Source organism: Mobula birostris, chromosome 8 (assembly GCF_030028105.1).
Source record: "Mobula birostris isolate sMobBir1 chromosome 8, sMobBir1.hap1, whole genome shotgun sequence".
Taxonomy (NCBI): Eukaryota; Metazoa; Chordata; class Chondrichthyes; order Myliobatiformes; family Myliobatidae; genus Mobula; species Mobula birostris.
Window position 1 is genome coordinate 91,332,941 of NC_092377.1, and position 21,700 is coordinate 91,354,640.

The window sequence follows — 21,700 nt, forward strand, 5'->3', positions numbered from 1 at the left end:
GAATGCAAAGACTGCTTCAGTGTAACATAATTATGGCCAGGCTGGGCTACTCAGAGACGATTATTATTATGTCTGTAACCACTTACAGGTTTGACCCCTCTAAATTATGTTGTGGTTTCCCCAATGCTTCCATCTGACACATGGCAGACTCCAATAGCCCCATGTCAGTCATGTCCATCCATGATCCATAACCTGTAATTTCAGTGCAAGAAGAGGGGAGGCGAAATGTGTTATGGGTGTTCTAAAGCTATGAGAGTGAGATTAAGATTCAGAGGCCAAGAAATTCTATTATGTAGTCCAAGGTTAATAGAAATTTATTGGAAAACTAGTAATTGCTAATCTCTTGATAAACTACTCCAAATATGTCTCTTCCTGGTCAATTACGCAGAGATGCCTACATATGTGCAGTGCTGTCCAAGGGTATGCAACAGAAGCTTGGTTGCAGCTTCCACTAAATGCACTTCTGCAGGTGGGCAACTCCTGCAGAAACAAGGCAGCTGCAAAGGCACTCTTTGTCATATACTTGCTCACTGGTCAGGACCTCTCACAGGATTGTAAGATCGACTCAAATCCTGCCACCACATGATCGTGGCCCCAGTTTTCCCTGAAGATTATTGTACCCTCTCCTTGACACGCACCCAATGACTACACATTAACTTTTCCATACAGCCACAAGAGACTGCAGATGCTGGAATCTGGAGCAAAGAAAAAACACAAACTGCTGGAGAAACTCAGTGAGTCAAGCAGCACCTACGAGGAGAAAGGAAATGTTGAAGTTTCAGGTTGAGGCCCTCCATCAGTCTGAGAGAGGTGGGGGTGGGTAGAGACAGATTTAAGAGATGATAGATGCATGGAGAAGGGAGAGGGACGATGGGCAGAAGGAGCCAGGTAGGAGAAGGATGGAGATGGGAGATGGAGGCAGTTGGGTGATAGGTGGAAGCAGACAAGGGGAAAAAAAAGCGACAGTTGTTAAGTTTAAGCTTCATCTTGTCACTTCTATAATTTGAATTGTTCAAAGAAATACTGAAATTGAAGAAATAATTTACCTTAATTTACCTGTTGGCACATGGCCAAGTGGTTAAGGCATTTGTCTAGTGATTTGAAGGTCGCTAGTTCGAGCCTCAGCTGAGGCAGCGTGTTGTGCCCTTGAGCAAGGCACTTAACCACACATTGCTCTGCGATGACACCGGTGCCAAGCCGTATGGGTCCTAGTGCCCTTCCCTTGGACAACATAGGTGGCGTGGAGAAGGGAGACTTGTAACATGGGCAACTGCCGGTCTTCCAGACAACCTTGCCCAGGCCTGCGCCCTGGAAACTTTTCAAGGTGCAAATCCATGGTCTCATGAGACTAATGGATGCCTATAAAAAATACACCTTAAAGCTCTGAAATCTAATTAACTCACTAATATCGTTTAAGAAAGGAGATCTGCTATCTGTCCATCACCCAGCCCTGCTTATAAACCAACATACTTGCTTTGTAGCTGTCCCTAGAAATCAACCAGATCATTGAGGGCAGCTACGAATGAGCATTAAACTTCCCCATGATAGACAACTCTTCTTCTCCCAATGAATTAGTAAAGAAAAGGCCTTTGAACATGTAAAAACTACTATAGATGAATTCTAACCGTGAAGCAAAGAAATTTTATCAAACAGTGCAACAATTAAATGTGTTACCCGTCTTTCCCAGAACTGAAGAACATTGTGACATGTTATCATGTTTATTAGTACAGTATGAACAATTCTGTGGAGTAGGGCAGCCTTTGAATTAGTCAGAAGACAATTGTTCAGTTAGTACAGACACTCCCTGAATAAAGTAAGGATTCCGTTCTTGAGAACTCTCTGTAGGCTGATTTCTCCCTAAGGCAGAAATATTCATTTTCTACAGTTACTCATTTTATATTGATGTACATGCACTTATTAAAATTACTTCATTTCTTCAGATATCTACTCTGACATTACTCAAAATTAAACCAGTGGAATATATACCATATCAGTCATTAATGGATATTATGAAGCATATTACTATTACTAACTTGACAAAAGCTTTAAAATGCAGTGTGAAATTATACTTTCACAAGTTAGATCATTGGCAGCCTGGCGAGCCCCTGTATTTTCCAGCTCTGTGACCAATCAGCTTTCCAACCTGTACACACAATCTGCAATATACAAACACTATCCTGGCACTGGAGGCAGAGATGCTGAAGATCTCCTCCTGCATTACCATCGACTTGTTTCTAATTGACCTTTTGCACTATCATCTTGCTTTTCAGTCTTTTTCTTCACCATCTTTATAATTAAAGTGCAATTTATATGCAAGCTATATTTTGTTTAATGTCTGAATCTATATGCCTGTGATGCTGTTGCAAAGAAGGATTTTATTGTACCTGTACCATGCCGTAATTGTACATAAGACAATAAACTCAACTTGGAACTTTGATATATTCAAGCTAAACATTGGAAAAATTAGTAATTCCAATCGGAAATTACAGTAATCTGGCTTTTGGTTGCAATAAGTTCTACATGAATTTTACTAACAAGAGAGAAATAAAAAGCTTATTCGGTTCTTCAAGGCCTCTTTGTTATTCAGGTATATCATAACTAATCTATACCTCAGCTCCATTTACCTACTTTTGCTCCAGATTTTTTTATTCAACTTTTAAATTTACAGCAAATTTATTAAGTGTTGTGAAATGCCATGATAGAGGTTCCACATCACTGCAAGTCAAGGTGGTAGTTATTTTACTTTCATCTTCAAAGATTCAATCTGTGTTGGTTCCTTCAGGTTTTTAGGAAGAGAATTTCTGATTTACTTTTACTAACTTTCATGAGGTAAAACATTCCCCATTTTCCCCATATGATTACTTCCCTAGAAGAAGGGAATAATTCCACCCCATTTATTCTATAAAATCCATTTTTAATAGTAACAATTTATATCAGTTTGTTCTTCAATCTCCAAAAACAACTCAAAGTCAAAAAACCCTTAGGCAATCCTACGTGTAACATAAGATCATAAGACATAGGAGTAGAGTCAGGTAATTTGGCCCATCGAGTCTGCTCTGCCATCTCATCATGACTAATCCATTTTCCCTCTCAATCCCATTCTTCTGCCTTCTGCCCATAACCTTTCATGCCCTGACTATTCAAGAACATATCAACTTCCACCTTAAATACACCCAATGACCTGGTGCCCACAGCTGCCTGTGGCAACAAGTTCTACAAATTCACTGCCCTCTAGCTAAAGATATTCCTCCTCATCTCCATTCTAAATGGTCTTCCCTCTATTCTGAGGCTGTGTTCTCTGGTCCTAGACTCCCCCACTATAGGACACATCCTCTCCACATCCACTCTATTAAGATCTTTCTCCATTCGATAAATTTCAATGAGTGTCCCCCTCTTTATTCTAAATTTCAGCATGTACAAGCCCGGAGTCATCAAACGCTCTTCATATGATAACCCTTTCATTCCTGGAATCATTCTTGTGAACCTCTTCTGAACCCTCTCCAATGCCAGCACATCCTTTCTTTGACAAGGGGCCCAAAACTGCTCACAATATTTCAAGTGAAGACTCACCAATGCCTTATAAAGCCTCAGCATTACACCCTTGCTTTTATATTCTAGTCCTCACGAATGAATGCTAACATTGTATTTGCCTTCCTCATCATTGACTTAACTTGCAAGTTAACCTTCAGAGAATCCTGCACGAGAAACTCCAAGTCCCTTTGCACCTTGGATTTCTGAGTTTTCTCCCAGTTTAGAAAATAATCTGTGCTTTTATTCATTCAACCAACCATTCACTTTCCAACACTGTATTCTATCTGCCACTTCTTTGCCAATTCTCCTAACCTTTCTAAGTCCTTCTGCAACCTGAACACTATGTACCCCTCCACCTATCTTCATATCATCTGAAAACATGGCCACAAAGCCAAAAATTCCATCATCCAAATCATTGGCATAAAACGTAAAAAGAAGCGGTCCCAACACTGCAGAACACCACTGGTCACAGGCAGCCAATTAGAAATGGCTTCCTTTATTCCCATTCTTTGCTTCCTGCCAATCAGCCAATCCTCTATCCATACTAGTATCTTTCCTGTAATACCATGCGCTCTTACCTTGTTAAGCAGTCTCACGTGCGGCACCTTGTTGAAGACCTTCTGAAAAGTCAAGTGCACAACATCCACCAATTCTTCTTTGTTTATCCTGCTTGGTATTTCCTCAAAGAATTACAACAGATTTGTCAGGCAAGATCTTGCCTTAAGGAAACCATGCTGACTTTGGCTTACTGTATCATGTGCCTCCAAGTACCCTGCGATCTCATCCTTAACAATCAACTCCAACATCTTCCCAACCACTGAGGTCAGGCTAACTGGCCTGTAATTTTCTTTCTTCTGCCTCCCTTCCTTCTTGAAGAGTGGAGTGACATTTGCAATTTTCCAGTCCCCCGGAGCCATGCCAGTATCCAGTGACTCTTGTAAGATCATTCCTAATGCCTCCAAAATCTCTTCTGCTACCTCCTTCAGAATCCTGGAGTGTAGTCCATCTGATCCAGGTGACATGCTTTTCAGTTTCCCAAGCACATTTCTCCATAGTAATATCATTTGCACTCATTTCTGCGCCCTGAGACTCTTGAACTTCCGGCATAGTGCTAGTATCTTCCACAGTGAAGACTGATGCAAAGCACCTATTCAGTTCGTCTGGCATTTCTTTGTCTCCCATTACTACCTCTCATCTTACAGTGTCTGATATTTACTCTCACTTCTCTTTAACTCTTTATATATCTGAAAAATCATTTGATATCTTTATTGATATTATTGCCTAGCTTACTTTCATATTTCATTTTGCCGTCATTATGGCTTTTTAGTTGCCTTCTGTTGGTTTTTAAAAGCTTCCCAATCCTCTAACTTACCACTAATCTTTGCTCTATTTTGCTTTTATATTGTCTTGACTTCCTTGTCAGCCATGGTTGTGTGATCTTGCCTTTAGAGTACTTTATTTTCATTGGGATTTATCTATCCTGTGCCTTTCAAAATGCTCCCAGAAACTCCAGCTATTGCTGTTCTGACGGTATCCTTGCTAGCGTCCCCTTTCAATCAACTTTGACCAGCTCCTCTCTCATGACTCTGTAATTCCCTTTACTCCACTGTAATACTGATACATCTACCTTTAGCTTCTCCCTCTCAAATTGCATGAATTCTATCATATTATGATCATTACTTCTTAATGATTCCTTTACCTTAAGCTCCCTAATTAAATCCATGTCATTACACAATATCCAATCCAGAATAACCTTTCCCCTAGTGGGCTAAACCACAAGTTGCTCTAAAAAGCCATCTTGTAGGCATTCTACAAATTCCCTCTCTTGGAATCCAGTACAAACCTAATTTTCCCAATATACCCACATATTGAAATCCCACCATGACAACCGTAACATTGCTCTTTTGACATGACTTTTCTACCTCCCATTGTAAGTTATACCCCACGTACTGGCTACCACTCAGAGGCTTGTGTATAACCCCGATTAGGTTCTTTATACCCTTGCAGTTTCTTATCTTTACCCACAAAGATTCTACATCTTCCAATCCTATGTCACCTCTTTCTAAGGATTTGATTTCATTTTTTTTACCAACAGAGCCATGCCTGTACATACCAGCCTGATTTTTCAACATAATGTACATCCTTGTTGAGGGACACCAGCTGTAGAGCTCTCAACTCTAATCTTCTTTCAGCCATGACTCAATTATACCCATGACATCATACCTGCCAATCTCTAATTGTGCAACAGGATCATCAACCTTATTTTGTACAATGCATACGTTCAAATATAACACCTTCAGTCCTCTATTCATCATCTTTTTAAATTTTGATCCCATGTTCCATAGCAACTCAGCCCATTGGATGCTTGTCCTTCCTGACAGTCTCACTACATACTGCATCACACAGTGGTGCCAAGAAAACAACCTCTCCCTCAATGTTGAAAAATGGAAGGAATTGATCGTGGATTACAAGAGGAACAGAGAGAGGCTAGCCTTATTGATATCAATGTAGTTGAGAGGGTGAGTAGTTTCAAGTTCCTCAGTATACACATCAGCGAGGATCTCACCTGGATTGTACATACCAGCTGTGTGGTGAATAAGGCACAATAGGGCCTCTTTCACTGTGGACGGTGGGGATTTGGCATGAGTCCCCAAATCCTCAAGACTTTCTACAGGGGCACCATCAAGAGCATCCTGACTGGCTGCGTCACCGTCTGGTACAGAAACTGTACTGCAGAGAGTGGTGAGGACAGCACAGCAAATCTGTGGATGTGAACTTTCCTCTATTCAGGACTCCTACAGCAGCAGGTGCATAAAAAGGGCCCAGAGGATCATCAAGGACTTCAGCCACCCCAACCACAAACTATCTCAGCTACTTCCATCTGGCAAATGGTACCGCAGCACTAAGACCAGGACCAACAGGCTCCAGGACAGCTTCTTTCACCAGGCCATCAGATTTATCAATACACATTGATTTGATTGCTTATCTGACTGTACATACATGTATACAAAACAATTATGTATGCAATCTTAGTGTTTGGGTAATATCCTCCTACATTTCCCACCCTTATTGCTTGTACATTGTGATAGAGATGCAGCATAAAGATTTTTACTCCCTCATGTTGTGAGATGAATGTAAGAAATAAAATTCTAATTCTAATCTGCCCCATCCTCAGCACTATCACTCCAGTTCCCACCCCCCTGCTAAATTAATTTAAACTGTCCCCAGCAGCTCTAGCAAGCCTGCCTGCATAGATATTAGACCATACCCCCCAGGTTCAGGTGTAACTTGTCCCTTTTGTACAGGTCATACCTTCCCCAGAAGAGATCTCAATAATCCAGAAATCTGAAACCTTGCCTCCTGCATCAGTTCCTCAGCCACACACTCATCTGCCAAATCATCCTATTCTTACCGCCATTGGCACACAGCATGGGCAGCAATCCATAGATCACTACCACGGAGGTCCTACTTTTCAGCTTTCTACCTAACTCCCTAAATTCTCTCTTCAGGACCTCCTCCCTTTTCCTATCTACGTCATTGGTGTCAATATGTACCAAGACTTTCAGCTGTTCACCCTCCCCTTTAAAATGCCGTGGATCTGATCCGAGACGTCCCTGACCATGGCACCTTGGAGGTAATGTTCCATGTTGACGTCCCTTCATGTCCTCAGAATCTCATGTCAACTCCTTTAACTATGGATCCCCTGTCACTACTGCCGTCCTCCTCTTCCCCCTTCCCTTCTGAGCCAAACTGAGTGCCAGAGACCCGGTCGTTGCAGTTCCCCTCTCCCAGGTAGCTTGTCTCCCTCAACAATATCAAAAGGGGTGGTATAGCCACAGGGGTATTCTAAACTGGCTGCTCATTTCCTTTCCCTTCCTTCTCTTGACAGTCACCAGGGTACCTGCTCCCTGTAACATGAACTGGTTGTGCTGAATGCTTAAAACAAGTGATCTGTTTATTTATTTTGTCTCATTCCTCTATTTGCTTTTAGATTTCATCCTCACTTTTTGTTATCACTATTACTCAGAGACACTGGTACGAAGCGCACCATTAAAGACTTTCAATAATATAATAGCCACTTAATGAAGGTTTGTATTCACATTTTATTTAATCCCTGTGCGGTGGCTAAAACAGCATTATTAAGTCAAGCAAGAAACAGGATAACCAAAGTAAGCAGGATCATGCAGTTCCTTAATCATGACTCACGCTGCTCTGTTTATTTGATTCTTAGTGAGGCTGATGGATGAGAAATGACACAGCCTAACTCCCAGTTGATTGGCAGTGTTTACTCTAAATGCCAAAGGAGCTTGAGTTTACATCAAACACCCAAAGCTGTGCATCATATCTGCTTTCAAGCAGTAATTTGACTTGGTTTACAAAATACAACAAACACTTTGGACTTAGTTGCTAGTTCAGTAATTTGTTCAATTTTAGATTTAATAATATTTAAGATTCCATTGTATGATTAAACTCACCTGTTTGATTTATTCAAATTAACTGAATCTCCACCCTGGTTATCTTTGTAGTTGCCTACCATGCCAGCAGGTGGCAATGTAGCGGGGGGGGGGGGGGATTCCAGGTTTTTGAAAAAAAAAACTCATTCTGAGGACTTTGGTCATCCTTCAATGGCAGAGGTGTGGGGTTTCTCCGTGAAACTCCTTGCAGCTGAGTGTCTTTCTAGACATGTTAAAAAAGTCAACCACACTGATGTGGGACTGCTCATGAATAGGATAGACAGAGTAGGAAGTACAGCTTTTTCCCCTCAGGTACATAAGCAAACCAGCTGTGTGTTTAAATCAGCTTTGTAGCATTTTTTTAATGTATTACACCAGTATATTATTTCCAGATATTCAAAAACTGAATTCAATGGTTCAAACTGATAAAAAGGATTTTAATTTATAACTTCAGGAATATTCCTTCTGCAACATAGCCACCACAGTACTATATACTGTACAATACACTCTTACCATGTTTTGCCTGTGGCTGTAATTGCCCTATTAAAAATAATTGTTTGTGTTCATGTAGTTCCATTCCTACGCCACCAGGTGTCAATGTGGAGCAAGGTTTGGACCAGTTTTTTCTTCTCCATAGTCTACTCCAAATGAAATAATTTCTACCTCCAAATGTTCCAACCAATTCTACTACCTTCCATATTACACCAACATTTTCTAATTTAATGTTGTCGTTTGCTATATTTACCTGGTCCAATAATCTCATTTCAGATGACTATTATACTCAATCTTCACTGCTACTCACAGAGCCACAGAGTCATATAGCACAGAACCAGGGTCTTTGGCCCACTATGGCTGTGCTAATCATCAAGTGCCCACCGTTCTATCTAGCAAGAACCTTATTTACCAGCACTTGGGGTGATATTCTATAGAGTATATGTTACAGCCACAAGCTACTGCCTGTCTAGTAAGCTTGTCTGTTAGCAAACGGAATACAAAATTGACTTGGTAATAGGAAGCAGAGAGTGGCAATGGAGGGTTGATTTTTCCAGATTGGAGGTCGTGACCAATGGTGTATCACTAAGATTGGTGTTGTGGCCTTTATTGTTCGTTGTTTATATTAATAATTTGGGCGAAAATGTAGATGGCATATTTAGCTAGTAGGTAGATGATACCAAAACTGGTGGATAGTGACAAGGGTTCTCTAGGGTTACCAAGGGATATACTGTAGAACTACTGGAAAAGTGGGCAAGGGCATGGCAAGTGCAGTTTAATTCAGACAAATGCAAGGTGATGCATTTGGGAAGTTAAACCAGGGCAGGACACATACAGTGAATTAGCAGATCCCAGGAGAGAGTTGCTAAACAGAGACTTTGGGATGCAAGTACACAGTTCCTTGAAAATGAGAGCACAAGTAGACAGGGTGGTGAGGAAAGCATATGGCATGCTTGTCTTCACCGGCCAGGGCACAGAGTATAAGAGTTGAGACATTATTATTACAATTGTACAAAAAGTTGGTTAGGTCATATTTGGACTATTCTGTGTGTTTCTGGCCAGAACACTGTAGGGAAAATGTGATTAAGCTGGAGAGGTGTGGAGAAGATTCACAAAGATGTTACCTGAATTTGAGGACTGGATAGGCTGGATCAGCGAAGTAGGCCGAGAGGTGACATGACAGAGGAACATAAAATTATGATAGACGTAGGATGAGCAGAGATGCAGTATCTGTTTCCCAAGGTAGTGGTGTCCAAATAACGAAGGTCACCTGCATCCAAACCTGAAAGCTACAGATGTGAGGTAGCCACAGGTAGCAATTTAGGTTGTGGCATCAGGCCAGTAGGTCTTGCCCAATTAGTAAGCTTGCCTTTTAACTACAAGATCAAAATCTTAATATTTAAAATGAAGCATTCAGTTGTAAGTCTATAGAAAATTCAAACCAAACTCTTACCATCCAGTACAGCCTCACAATGTATTTTCCATGGCTATTGTAGAGAGGTAGGTGCCCCTTCACAGCTTTACAAAGAGCATAAATGTGTTCCCAGGGTTTCCAGGAGGATCCCGTTTCTTCCAGTAAGTTTTTGCTGTCTGATGTAAGATTTAGACAGGTGTTCCACAGCATTGTGATTTCACTGATAATCCATCGCATCAACTGATAAACAATAAAACAGAACAAATCACTTCAAGTGTTTTAAAATAGCAATGCATTTCTGGAGAGAACTGCCGATGCCTTCACTTATAAAACCCACTCCTTTACTTCCTAGTTTTATTTTATTTTCTCACTTTAAGATCCCAGTCTGTTTGGATTGGCAACATCTCCTCCACAATCTCTATCAGCACAGGTGCACCACAAGGCCGTGTACTTAGCTCCCCCCCCCCCCCACCCCACTCTACTCACTTTACATTAATGACTGTGTGGCTAAGCACAGTTTCAATGCCATATTTAAGTTTGCTGATGACACCTCTGTCATTAACTGAATCAAAGGTGGTGATGAATCAACATATGGGAGGGGGTCTGGAAAGATGGCTGTGCCACAACAGCAACCTCTCACTCTTATGTCACCTAGACCAAAGGGATGTTTATTGATTTCGAGGAGGAAACCAGAGGTCCCTGAGCCAGTCCTCAATGGGGGATCTGAGGTGGAGAGGGTCAGCAACTTTAAATTCCTCAGTGTTATCAGTTCTCAGGACCTGTCCTGGGCCCAGCAATTATGAAGAAAAGCATAGCAGCAGCTCTACTTCTTCGGAGTTGGTGGAGATTTGGCATGACATCTAAAACTTTGGCAAACTTCTATAGACGTGTAGTGAAGAGCATATTGGCTGGCTGCATCGCAGTCTGGTATGGAAACACCAATATCCTTCAATGGAAAAATCCTACAAAAAGTAGTGAATGTGGCCCAGTCCTTCACAAGTAAAGCCTTCCCCACCACTGAGCACATCTACACAGAAAAGCAGCATCCAGGATCAGGGACACCCACAACCCAGGTCATGCTCTTTTCTTGCTGCTGTGATCAGGAAGAAGGTACAGGAGCCTCAGGATTCACTTCACCAGGTTCAGGAACAGTTACTAACCCTCAACCACTATGCTTTAGATCAGGGGTCCCCAACCTTTTTTGCACCGCGGTGCAGTTTATTATTGACAATATTCTTGTGGACTGGCTGACCCGGAGGGGGGGGTGGGGGGGTAGGGTTGCCAACGGTCAAGAGTAGCAGTCAAATACGTTGTGTTTACCCCGAGAAAGACTAGCATGACCATGAAGGCTTGCATGGGCACCTGTGTGCGCATGCGTGTACATGCTGACCTTTTTCTACAAATCATTTTTGGCGATTCTGTTCGGAGGGGGGTGTTAATCACGACTGGAATATAGGTGATAAGTCGCTAATACACTCAATTTCATTTCCAATAGGGTTTATCTAACGAATTTAATATTAAACACACAGCCGCATATTTTCCTCGCATGAATATAGTGATGTCAATTATCAGGGGAGGACAGGGGAGCTTGAAGTAAGTGTTGAACGAACTTCCAGTAGAAGTGGTAGAGGCAGGTTCGATATTATCATTTAAGGAAAAATTGGATAGGTATATGGACAGGAAAGGAATGGTGGGTTATGGGCTGAGTGCAGGTCGGTGGGACTAGGTGAGAGTAGCGTTCGGCACGGACTATAAGGGCAGAGATGGCCTGTTTCCGTGCCGTAATTGTTATATGGTTATCTAAGTGACTTATAAGTCAATAGCATCATAGCATTTTAAGTCACGTTTGGATATTAAACACACAGCGCATATTTTCCTCATATGAACATATAAAATCATCGCAACACACCAATATCGCTGAATCAGTGGGAGCCCTGGGCTTGTTTCCTTGCAATGAGATGGTGCCGTCGATGGGTGATGGAGACAGCGATACTCGAAGGGGGTTCCTTATGTCCAGTCTATTCTGCAATTTAGTTTTCGTTGCATTCATTGCAGAGATATGTTGGAAATGGAAGCAACGTTTTCAGTGCTTTCATGGCTATCTCAGGATATTTAGCCTTGACTTCGATCCAGAATGCCGGCAGAGATGTTATGTCAAACATACTTTTCAGCCCGCCGTCATTTGCAAGCTTGAGGAGTTGATCTCCTTCCTGCGCTGACATGGATGATGCGTGGGTAATGACCTCGTGTGTGTTCAAGCTCAACAGTGGGTGTGACAGGGAATGAGGAAAGGTGCAGCTGACGCATATTGCCAAATCATATCGTTTCCTTGCGGCCCGGTAGCACTTGCTTTGCGGCCCGGTGGTTGGGGACCGCTGGTTTAGATCCAGAGGGGATAACTTCACTCACCCCAACATAACCCATGGACTCTATTTCAAGGGCAATTCATTTCTCATTCTCAATACTTATTATTATTATTTCTTTTTTCTTTTGTATTTGCAGTTCGTTGTCTTTTGCACATTGGTTGATTGTCTGCCCTGTTGCGTGCAGTATTTCACTGATTTTATTATGGGTCTTGGATTTACTGAATATGCCCATAAGAAAATGAATCTCAGGATTGTATATGGTGACATAAATGTACTTTGATTTACTTTGAACTTTGAAGTAAATGCCTTTCTCATAAAATTATTGATTTCTAAGCCTGTAACAGGAGTTACTGAAAATTGGCTCGGGTAAAATGCTATACAAAATGATGCGGATTTTAATGTTAATAACTTTTGTCAAGCTATCACGAACTGTTTCTGGAAGCATAAAGGTGAAACAAATATTACTATATCTCACATAAAAGTTGCTGGTGAACGCAGCAGGCCAGGCAGCATTTCTAGGAAGAGGTACAGTTGACGTTTCGGGCCAAGACCCTTAGAAGGCCTGAAACATCGACTGTACCTCTTCCTAGAGATGTTGCCTGGCCTGCTGCATTCACCAGCAACTTTTATGTGTGTTGCTTGAAATTCCAGCATCTGCAGATTTCCTCGTGTTTTCATTACTATATCTCACTTGCTGAAAAGCATTCTTGTGTTTTAATATATTATTGGAAAAACTACTGAAGTACTTCTCCCCATGCCTCCTCAAGTTGGACTTATTGTAAAAGATACTTTTGTCATGTGTCTTGCAGCAGCAGAAGGTACAGGCAAGATGCCAGACTTAAATGAGGAAGGGAAAAGACTTGAGGTAAATGGAACTTTGGAAAGAGTCTTACGTAGATATTGAGCCCAGGTATATATAGCTAGGGTGGCAATGACTTTTGCACAATACTGTCATAATTATATGTACTGCACAGTACTGTTGCCGCAAAAAAACCCCACAAATTTCATGACTTGTGTGAGTGATGATAAACCTGATTCTGATATGAGTCTCTATTGTGGACTCAGAGTGCAAGGGGTCAGGAAGAAGGGAATCATGGTTAGGAAAGGGGGAAGGAAGAGGGGAGGGAGCAGGAAGCACCAGGAGAGACAGTCTGTAGTGATCACCAAGGCAATTGTTTGGAATCAAATGACCTTGCCTGGAGTCTCAGGGCTGGGTGTGTCTGCTACTGTGCCACCCCCTGCCCCAGCACTCCTTCTTTGTCACCTGTCCCACACCCCTCCCTTGGTTCTCCACCCTCGCTATTCCTAACATTCTTTGCTCAGATTTATAATCTCGCTCTCCACTCCATGCACATGGACACATACAGCACTGTGCAAAGGTCATAGGCACCCAAATTATATATATGTGCCTAAAACTTCTGCACTGTACAGTATATGTCACCTGAGATTCATTTTCTTGTGGGCATTCACAGTAGATGCAAAGAAACCCAATAGAATTAGTGAAAAGCCACACACAAAGACTGACAAACACCCAATATGTAAAAGATAGAAAATTTGTGCAAATACAAAAATAAAAATAAACTAATCAATATATAAAAAGCAGACAAATGAATAAATAAATAAATAAATAAAATTCCCGCTATTATTTATTTATGTGTCTGCTTTTTATGTCTTGAATCCTTGAAAGTCAGTCCATAGGTTGTGGAATAAGTTCAGTGTTTGGGTGAACCACACTGACTCAGGAACCCGATGGTTGAGGGTAATAACTGTTCCTATACCTGGTGGTATGGGACCTGAGGCTCCTGTACCCCCTTCCTGATGGCAGTAATGAGAAGAGAGCATGGCCTGGATGGTGGGGAGCCTTGATGATGGATGCTGCTTTCCTGCTACAGTGCTCCTTGTAGATGTGCTCAATGGTCAGGAGGGCTTTACCTGTGATGGACTGGGCTATATCCACTACTTTTTGTGGGCTATTCTGTTCAAGGGCTTTGATGTTGTCATACCAGGTTAGGTGCAACTAGTCTGTACACTCCCCAGCATGCAGCTATAGACTTTTGTCAAAGTTTTAGGTGATGTGCAACATATTCACAAACTTCTCAGAAAGCAGAGGTCCATCTGCTGGCGCAGGTGTGTCTTTTTTGTAATGGCACTTACACACAGAACCCAGGGAAGATCCTCTGAAATGATTATGTCAAGGAATTTAAAGCTGCTGACCATCTTCACCTCTGATCCCAGGATGAGCACTGGCTGATGGACTTCCAGTTTCCTCCTCCTGTGGTCAATAATCAACTCTTTGGTTTTGCTGATGTTGTTGTGGCACCATTCAGCCAGACGTTCACTCTCCCCCCTCTACACTGATTCATCACCACCTTTGATTTGGCCAACAATGGTGGTGATTGTGCGAGAAATGTTGTTGCCAATCTGAACTGACTGGGGTCTGCAAGTGAAGAATTCAAGGATCCAGTTGTACAAGGAGGTATTGTGGACTCTGTCTTGGAGCTTAATGATTAGTTTTGAGGGGATGATAGTGTTGAATGTGAAGTTGTAGTCAATTAGGAGCATCCTGACGTATACATCTTCACGGTCTAGGTACTCCAAGGCTGAGTAAAGAGGCAATGAAATGGCAATGAAGAGGCATGGTGACCTGTTGTGACGGTAGGCAAATTGAAATGCATCGAAGTCACTCCTCAGGCAGGATTTGATATGTTTCATCGCCAACCTCTCAAAGCACTTCATCACAGTGGATGTAAGTTTGACAGTATAATTCATTTCCTGCAAGATGCCTCACTTGTTGATCATATCCAATTTATCTGGAATGAGAATATGTCAGATGTTGTCCTGTGATTGATGGTTTTATTGGAACATTAAACAAATGATGCTTTAGCTTTTGGACTTGCAAAATTTATAAACACATATGGTAGGGGAACTCAGGTCAGGGAGCATGGAGAGGAATAAACAGTTGGTGTTTTGAGCTGAGAACTTTCGTCAGGAATGGAAGGGAAGGGGAAGAAGGTGGGGGAAGGGAAGGAAGGGAAGTGACAAGTGAGACCAGGTGAGCAGGAAGGTAGGTGGGTGGGAGAGGGAGGTGAAGTGAGAAGCTGGGAGATGACAGGTGAAAAAAGTAAAGTGCTAAAGAAGAAGAAATGTGATAGAAGAGGAGACTGAACTATGGAGAAAGGAAAGGAAGAGGGGGCACCAGAGGGAGGTGATTGTATTTGATAGTCTACTTTATGTACTGTAGTAAGAATTAGGTAAATATATTTAAATAAAAAATGAGAGTGGATTGGTATGAACCAATTTCAGAATGTAGATTTACAACTTGTGTTTCATCAGCGTAGATAACATTCCCACTGAGTACAAACACTGGTACAGATCAAGTGGGCACCATGTCCGATTTCTGTGCTGGAAATTCTGTGTGATCTATTGAACAACCATGTTAGCATGAGGGCTGTCTACACCTGTGTAGCCTGTTATGTAACAACAAGAAAGCAATCAGCCACATGGACACAGATTGCAATTATAATTCAGTTTAGCAGTCTTACAATTGAAATCAGAAGGTTGTGGATTTAAGTCCCACCATATTTTTGACAGAACTAAGGTGCAGATTTTCTGAGGGACTACTGCACCATTGAGATGAGATGTTGAACTCTTTTGGAGTTTGTCATCTCTTTGATTTCAAAGACTATTCAAATAAAAACAATGAAGGTCTTGCTGTGTTTCAGAGCTAATCTTAAGTTTACCTCTTCTGGTTACTGACCAAGTGCATAGTTTTTTATTCCAATCTAACATCCAACATTTCTTAACCTTAAACAGTTCAATCAGATGTTCTCTTAGCCTTCTCTTCCCATCCTTCCTCTGCAGGCAGAGAGTTGTATTCCATAAGTTTTCGCATCCTTCTTCCTATTACATTACATAACCCCAAAACCTCCAGTTTCTGGTTCCACCAGGGTTAGACTGAGATTGAAATGTGTGTTCAACAACATCGCATACTGAAAACTTCAGGAATCGCAACTTCGCTCCAATGTAAAAAAAACAAAGCGCATCACCACACTAACTGTCCTTCTACTCAACCACAAAACAAATCTGCACGTAACTGATGATTCCTTTATATAGTACATTTTTATGGAGGCTCTTCTTGCTGCTAAAATTTGGATTTTATATAGGGTAATTCATGCCATTAGTTGTGTAAGGAGTTTCTTCTTTTATGTTACTGCGAAGGCTAACAAAATGGCTTCTTTGTTATGTTATAATTAAAATGGCTTTTCTGTAATAATAACTGCGATGTAAGGAGTTTTCTCTCTCTCTCTCTCTCTCTCTGCTTGTTTGGGTTATATTATTGATAAGAGAGAGAACGAACCAACTGGGATAGATGTTATTCTTTCTTGTGTGTCTGTAAGCTATTGTATTTCACAGGCTTTGGAGGAGAAGGCAGATGGGGACAGAGAGAGGAGATGCGACGCTGTAAGCTGGGCGACGGGACGGACCCCAAGCGGGAGTCCGAGGCCCAGGGTCTTCGGCGAGGAGAGGAGTGAAGACAGACTCGCGTGGAGTGTCTGGTTGACCACCGTGGCTGGTCCCAGGCGGCGGGTCGAGGGGGGCAGAGGGGATTGAATGGTGGAAAGAAGACTCCGTTAATTGGGCTCCAACTGTTGTGCATGAAGTGGTTGAACTTTGATAAGTTTGGCGTCTTATTTTCCTTTTATATTTTATCTCTATTAATTACATAGTTCCAGTAAGATCTACAAAGTGTAATCATTTAATCGCATATGGTGTATTGTCTGTTATTTGGCGGGGTGGGGTACATCACACAGAATCCACACAAACTAATTACCCTGTTTGGCGGGGCCGAAGGCTGCTCCCCCTAGACGAAAGCGAGTTGAACGAGCCTGAGGCTTACCAGGGGGCTACAGTTGTATCAGTAATTCGAGAGATTTAGCACTACAACATGCTGATTTTCAATATGCATGAGTGACATACCCTTGAGTGACATACCCCTTACCACTTCTCTAAACCTGGAAATCAGGACACTGTGCATATAAATTGGTAAACTGATTTATTATAGTCACATGTACAGAGATACAGTGAAAAGCTTGTCTTGCACCCTATCCATACAGGTCAATTTATTACAAAAGTGCACTGAGGTAGTGCAAAATAGAACAGTAACAGAGCACAGAATAAAGTGCTTCAGTATGGAGAAAGTGCAATACAGGTAGTCAGTAAGATCCAAAGTCACAATGAGGTAGATGTTGAGGTAAGGAGTCCATTGTATTATTCTAGGGAACCATTCAGTGGTCTTAAAACAGTGAGATAGAAGCTGTCATTCAGCCAGGTGGTATGTGCTTTTAAGCTTTTTTATCTTCTGCCCGATGGGAGGGGGAAGAAGAGAGAATGTTCAGGATGGGTGGGATCTTTGATAATGCTCGCTGCTTTACTGAGGCAGCAAGAAGTGTAGACGGAAAATAATTTCAATAAAGTAAACATAATCCCAATAAAGTAGACATAAATATAGACATACACCTCCAATAAAATCAGCACACAAAACATGCAAGCAACATATGACTATGGCATCCATGTTTTACAAACATTAAGTATTTTGTGAAAATGAGAAATAAATATATGCAATGTTTTGAGAGTAGTTATTGCACTCACCTCACTCTCCAGAATATGTTCATTAGCAGTTAATAAGTCAAACCATTTTTCTCTCTTGACAACAGGATTCTGCAATTAATGTACAATATGTTATTAAAAGATCTCTACAGGCCTTTGAAATAGTACATTGAAGAATGGGGTAGAACCTGGGATTGATTGACAACCTCACCCCCAAATGATCACCATCTTATGTTTCACTTGCAGCTGCCATATGTTGTGACTGGTTTTACATTACTAAACTGTTGTAATACATGAGAAGAAATTTTATTTAGCACCAGAGTGTCAGTATTTTCATGGAAGGATATTGGGCTATCTACTCTTGCTTTGCAAACTTCCAGAATGGTTTCTTACATTAATTCAAGAATTAACAGCCGTTTTGAAACATTGCTCTATCTTTTCGTTCCATTGGCCAAACTAGAAGTCACTTTCACGAAATCAACCATTTCCTCATTAAATGTTGCCTAAATTCCTTACACTTCTTTGCCAGTGTCAACTTCAATTTGCACTATGTTCATAAACTCAGCATCTAATTGACACACCAGGTCTTAAGTTGTCATTATATTCAAACCTAGCAAACAAACAGTGCTCACTATTTCTTCAACCCACTTTCTGGCAACCAAACCTACTGGTCTTTAAACCCTGTATCTGGCAAACAGATTGCACTTTTTAGCCCTTCAACTGAATATCTGGCAAATGTTGCATGCATATTAAAAATTAATATCCAAAAGACACATTGCATGCTCTCATATTTTAATGCATTAGCTAGCAAGTAAATTGTGCTCCTTGTGCTTCAAAATAATAATTTGTATGTGTTTGTTAAATTTCGAGTGGAAAAGAAAAAAATGGATGCTGAATCTAGAATCCAATAATCATGAACTTGAAGTTTTCATTGAAATAACTGATTAATGAAATGGGCACACAACCCTTGAAACCCAGCTATCAGTAAATTATGTCCTGTAGACACCAAATCTCAATGGTAGATAAACTTTGTAACCTATGATCTAATTTCTAAACCATATCCCTCATCTTTGAATTCCAGGGCTCACTGCAATAATATGACTCTTAAATTTCAACACCTAATGGGCCTGAAGCCTAACCTCTTTGATCCAGGATTCCTAAGACCAGCAGGGGCCTTCAGCATCTACTTCTTGAAACAAAATCTGCACAGTATTACTGAAAATGTAGCCTCCTCTATGTTGGAGAAACCAACTACAGATTGAGTCATCACTATGTGGAGCACCTGTGCTCAGCCTGCAAGGATCTGAGCCATGCAATATTAATTCTCTATCCCATTCTTATTGTGACCTGTCTGTCTGTGGCCTTCTCCACTGCTATTGTAATGCCAACGTGAACTTTACAAACAACAGCTCGTCTTCTGTCTTGGCATTTTGTCACCTTCTGGAACAAAAATTGTATTTCCCACCTTCGGGTAAACTGTTCTCAATGATTCCCATTACTGTGCTATGGCCCTTTTTTGCCTCCTTTCAATACAACGTCTGTTACATTTAGCAGACATTTGCTCAAGACCACATCTGTCTTAATCAATCTCCACATTGTCTTTTGTTCCACATCTCACTCCTCCCATGTTTTAAGAACTGCAAACCCGCCTTTCTTCCCCCAGAAGGGTCCTTTAACTGGTTTTCTTTTCCACGGATACTACTTGACCTGCCAAGTTCTTCCAGCATCTCTTTAGCTTCATATCTCAGCATTTGCAGTTTTATTTGTTCCCTACTGAATTTGAGATCTATCATAGGTCAGTCAGGCTTACAGTACATGTACATACACACTTGCACGTACCCTTAAAACACTGCACTCCTAATATGGCAAGATCCTTATTAGAGTCCACTGACAAAACTTGCATTAAATGACACCAGCAGCTTGTCCAAATGCCAAAGAAAGAAAATGCTAATAATACACAGCAAGTCAGGCCGCATGTGAAAGAAGAGAAATAGAGCTGAAGTTTCAAGTTAAAATGTTTCATGCTGAGAGAGAGAGATTAACTTAACTGAAGTTGTAGAATTCAATATTAAATTCAAAAGGCCAGGTGAAAGATGAGGTGCTGTTCCTAAAAGCTTGCCTTGGCCCTCATTATAATATTGCAGGGGGGAAAAGATACTGACAGAAAGAGGGAGAGGATGGAAAATTAAGTCTTCTGGACTTCATGTTAAAGTCAATGGACGGTCTAATGAAAATTAACCCAGTGTTATATCTTTAAAGCCCCCTGGCCTGTGCTGCTGCTGTATTCAGTGCATAAAACTGCTTGATGTTAATGGTTCACCTCTATTTGTAACAGTGATATATAATTTTCTCTATAATCCTGTCTTCTTCTTCTTCTTAGCCCATCACCCCTACTGGGGCATACACCACCGACAACAGCTCAGTAGAATTCTCTATCCTGGGCAGCCTTTCAAATTGTCCCCAGGTGTAGCCCATCTTCGGAGAACCTTCCTCTTTCAGGGATGAGGTCTTTGGAGCTACTGTAGATGTTTCTATAGCAATGGGTTTTTACAGGATGGGGGTGCGGGAGGGGTAGGACTCCATGCCCAACTCTCCTCCTTTCGCAGACAGGCTGAGGACCATCTATGGTGGAGATCGATAATCCTGTCTGTTTCTTGTATTTTCTACATGTGCCTCAAAAATTCCAAAGAAGCACGTTGCTGTTTCATCCAAAGAAACTGTTTACGGTTTCCAATGACCCTTCTTTTAATTTCCTCATCAAATTGTATGGCAACACAATAAAATGATAAAGCTCTTATAGGGGTAAAAAATACACTGTCTGCAATTTGGAACATTGTTATGCTGCAACTTAAAACAAGTGTGTTTACTCACTTTCTGAGTCTGACCAAGGATCTTCAGCATGAAATGTTAATTTGGCTGTTCTTTCCTCAGCTGCTGTCTGCAGCATTTTGATTTATTATCCTACTTATCTGTTTGTGGGAAATGAGTACATCTAAAAAAATGTACCTTACTGTGAGCAAATGAATGAAAGCTAAATATACAAAGTTGTTGACTAAAGGCTTCTAAACTGAATTTTTGAAAACTAGCTATGTAATAAAGAAAATGTTTCAAACAGAACACGGCTTCATGTAATGACTATCACTCTCAAGGTTCCTTCAAAGGCACAGTAGTTGGTAGAAGATAAAAGTTGGAAGAAAAATCATCCTAAAAACAACAAATCAGGAAAATTTAGGGAAAGCGCCATGAGGAACACAAGGCTGACACACTACAAGTTTGGATGCCAAATCTGTTCACTACAGAGTCCACATAAGAATTCAAAAATCATCACAATAATCTCAACAGCAACTTCTGGAGACTAAAGATAGAGTACACACCAAACTGACCTTCTCTTTTAAAAACTCATGAGGACGCTTCCAAGAGTGAACTTTCAGAGAAAGTGGTAGTTCAATTTTCCCTTCTGGGTCATCAAAAAACTGCTGTATAAAGGCAAGGTAATAATTTAATTAAAAACAATCTGAAGCACAAACAGGATTCATTTTATTCCAACCAGTTACAGGAAATTTACAAGAAAGTGCCAAAATTGCTGCTTTTTCGGTGTTACTCTGTCTCCATTTTAACCACTCTTTACCAGCCACCCGCGCTCAAAATTGAAAAGTTGCTACTGATTTGTTGCATCATTTCCTTCGCTATTTATTTATGGCTTAAGATTATTTCAGAAGAAATTCCTTTTAAGCATATGGCATTAATGTGGCATTAAGTATTTAAAGTACAAGCGTACACACATGGGCATTTGAGTATTTAATTACGATCCTTTCTATCATACTTTTTGAGCTAGA

The 21,700-nt window shown here is 41.0% G+C and overlaps 1 protein-coding gene across 2 annotated transcripts in view; it reads right to left on the reverse strand.

The window, feature by feature from the left end:
* adgb (androglobin) overlaps positions 1 to 21,700 on the reverse strand; it is a 219,591-nt gene that overhangs the window by 179,449 nt on the left and 18,442 nt on the right. For both annotated transcript variants that reach the window (XM_072265653.1, XM_072265651.1), the window contains exons 3-5: positions 21,248 to 21,340; positions 17,907 to 17,975; positions 9,931 to 10,131 (exon numbers count right to left, since the gene is read on the reverse strand). In XM_072265653.1, coding sequence (XP_072121754.1) covers positions 9,931 to 10,131; positions 17,907 to 17,975; positions 21,248 to 21,340 — 363 coding nt within the window. The remainder of the gene's footprint in view (positions 1 to 9,930; positions 10,132 to 17,906; positions 17,976 to 21,247; positions 21,341 to 21,700) is intronic.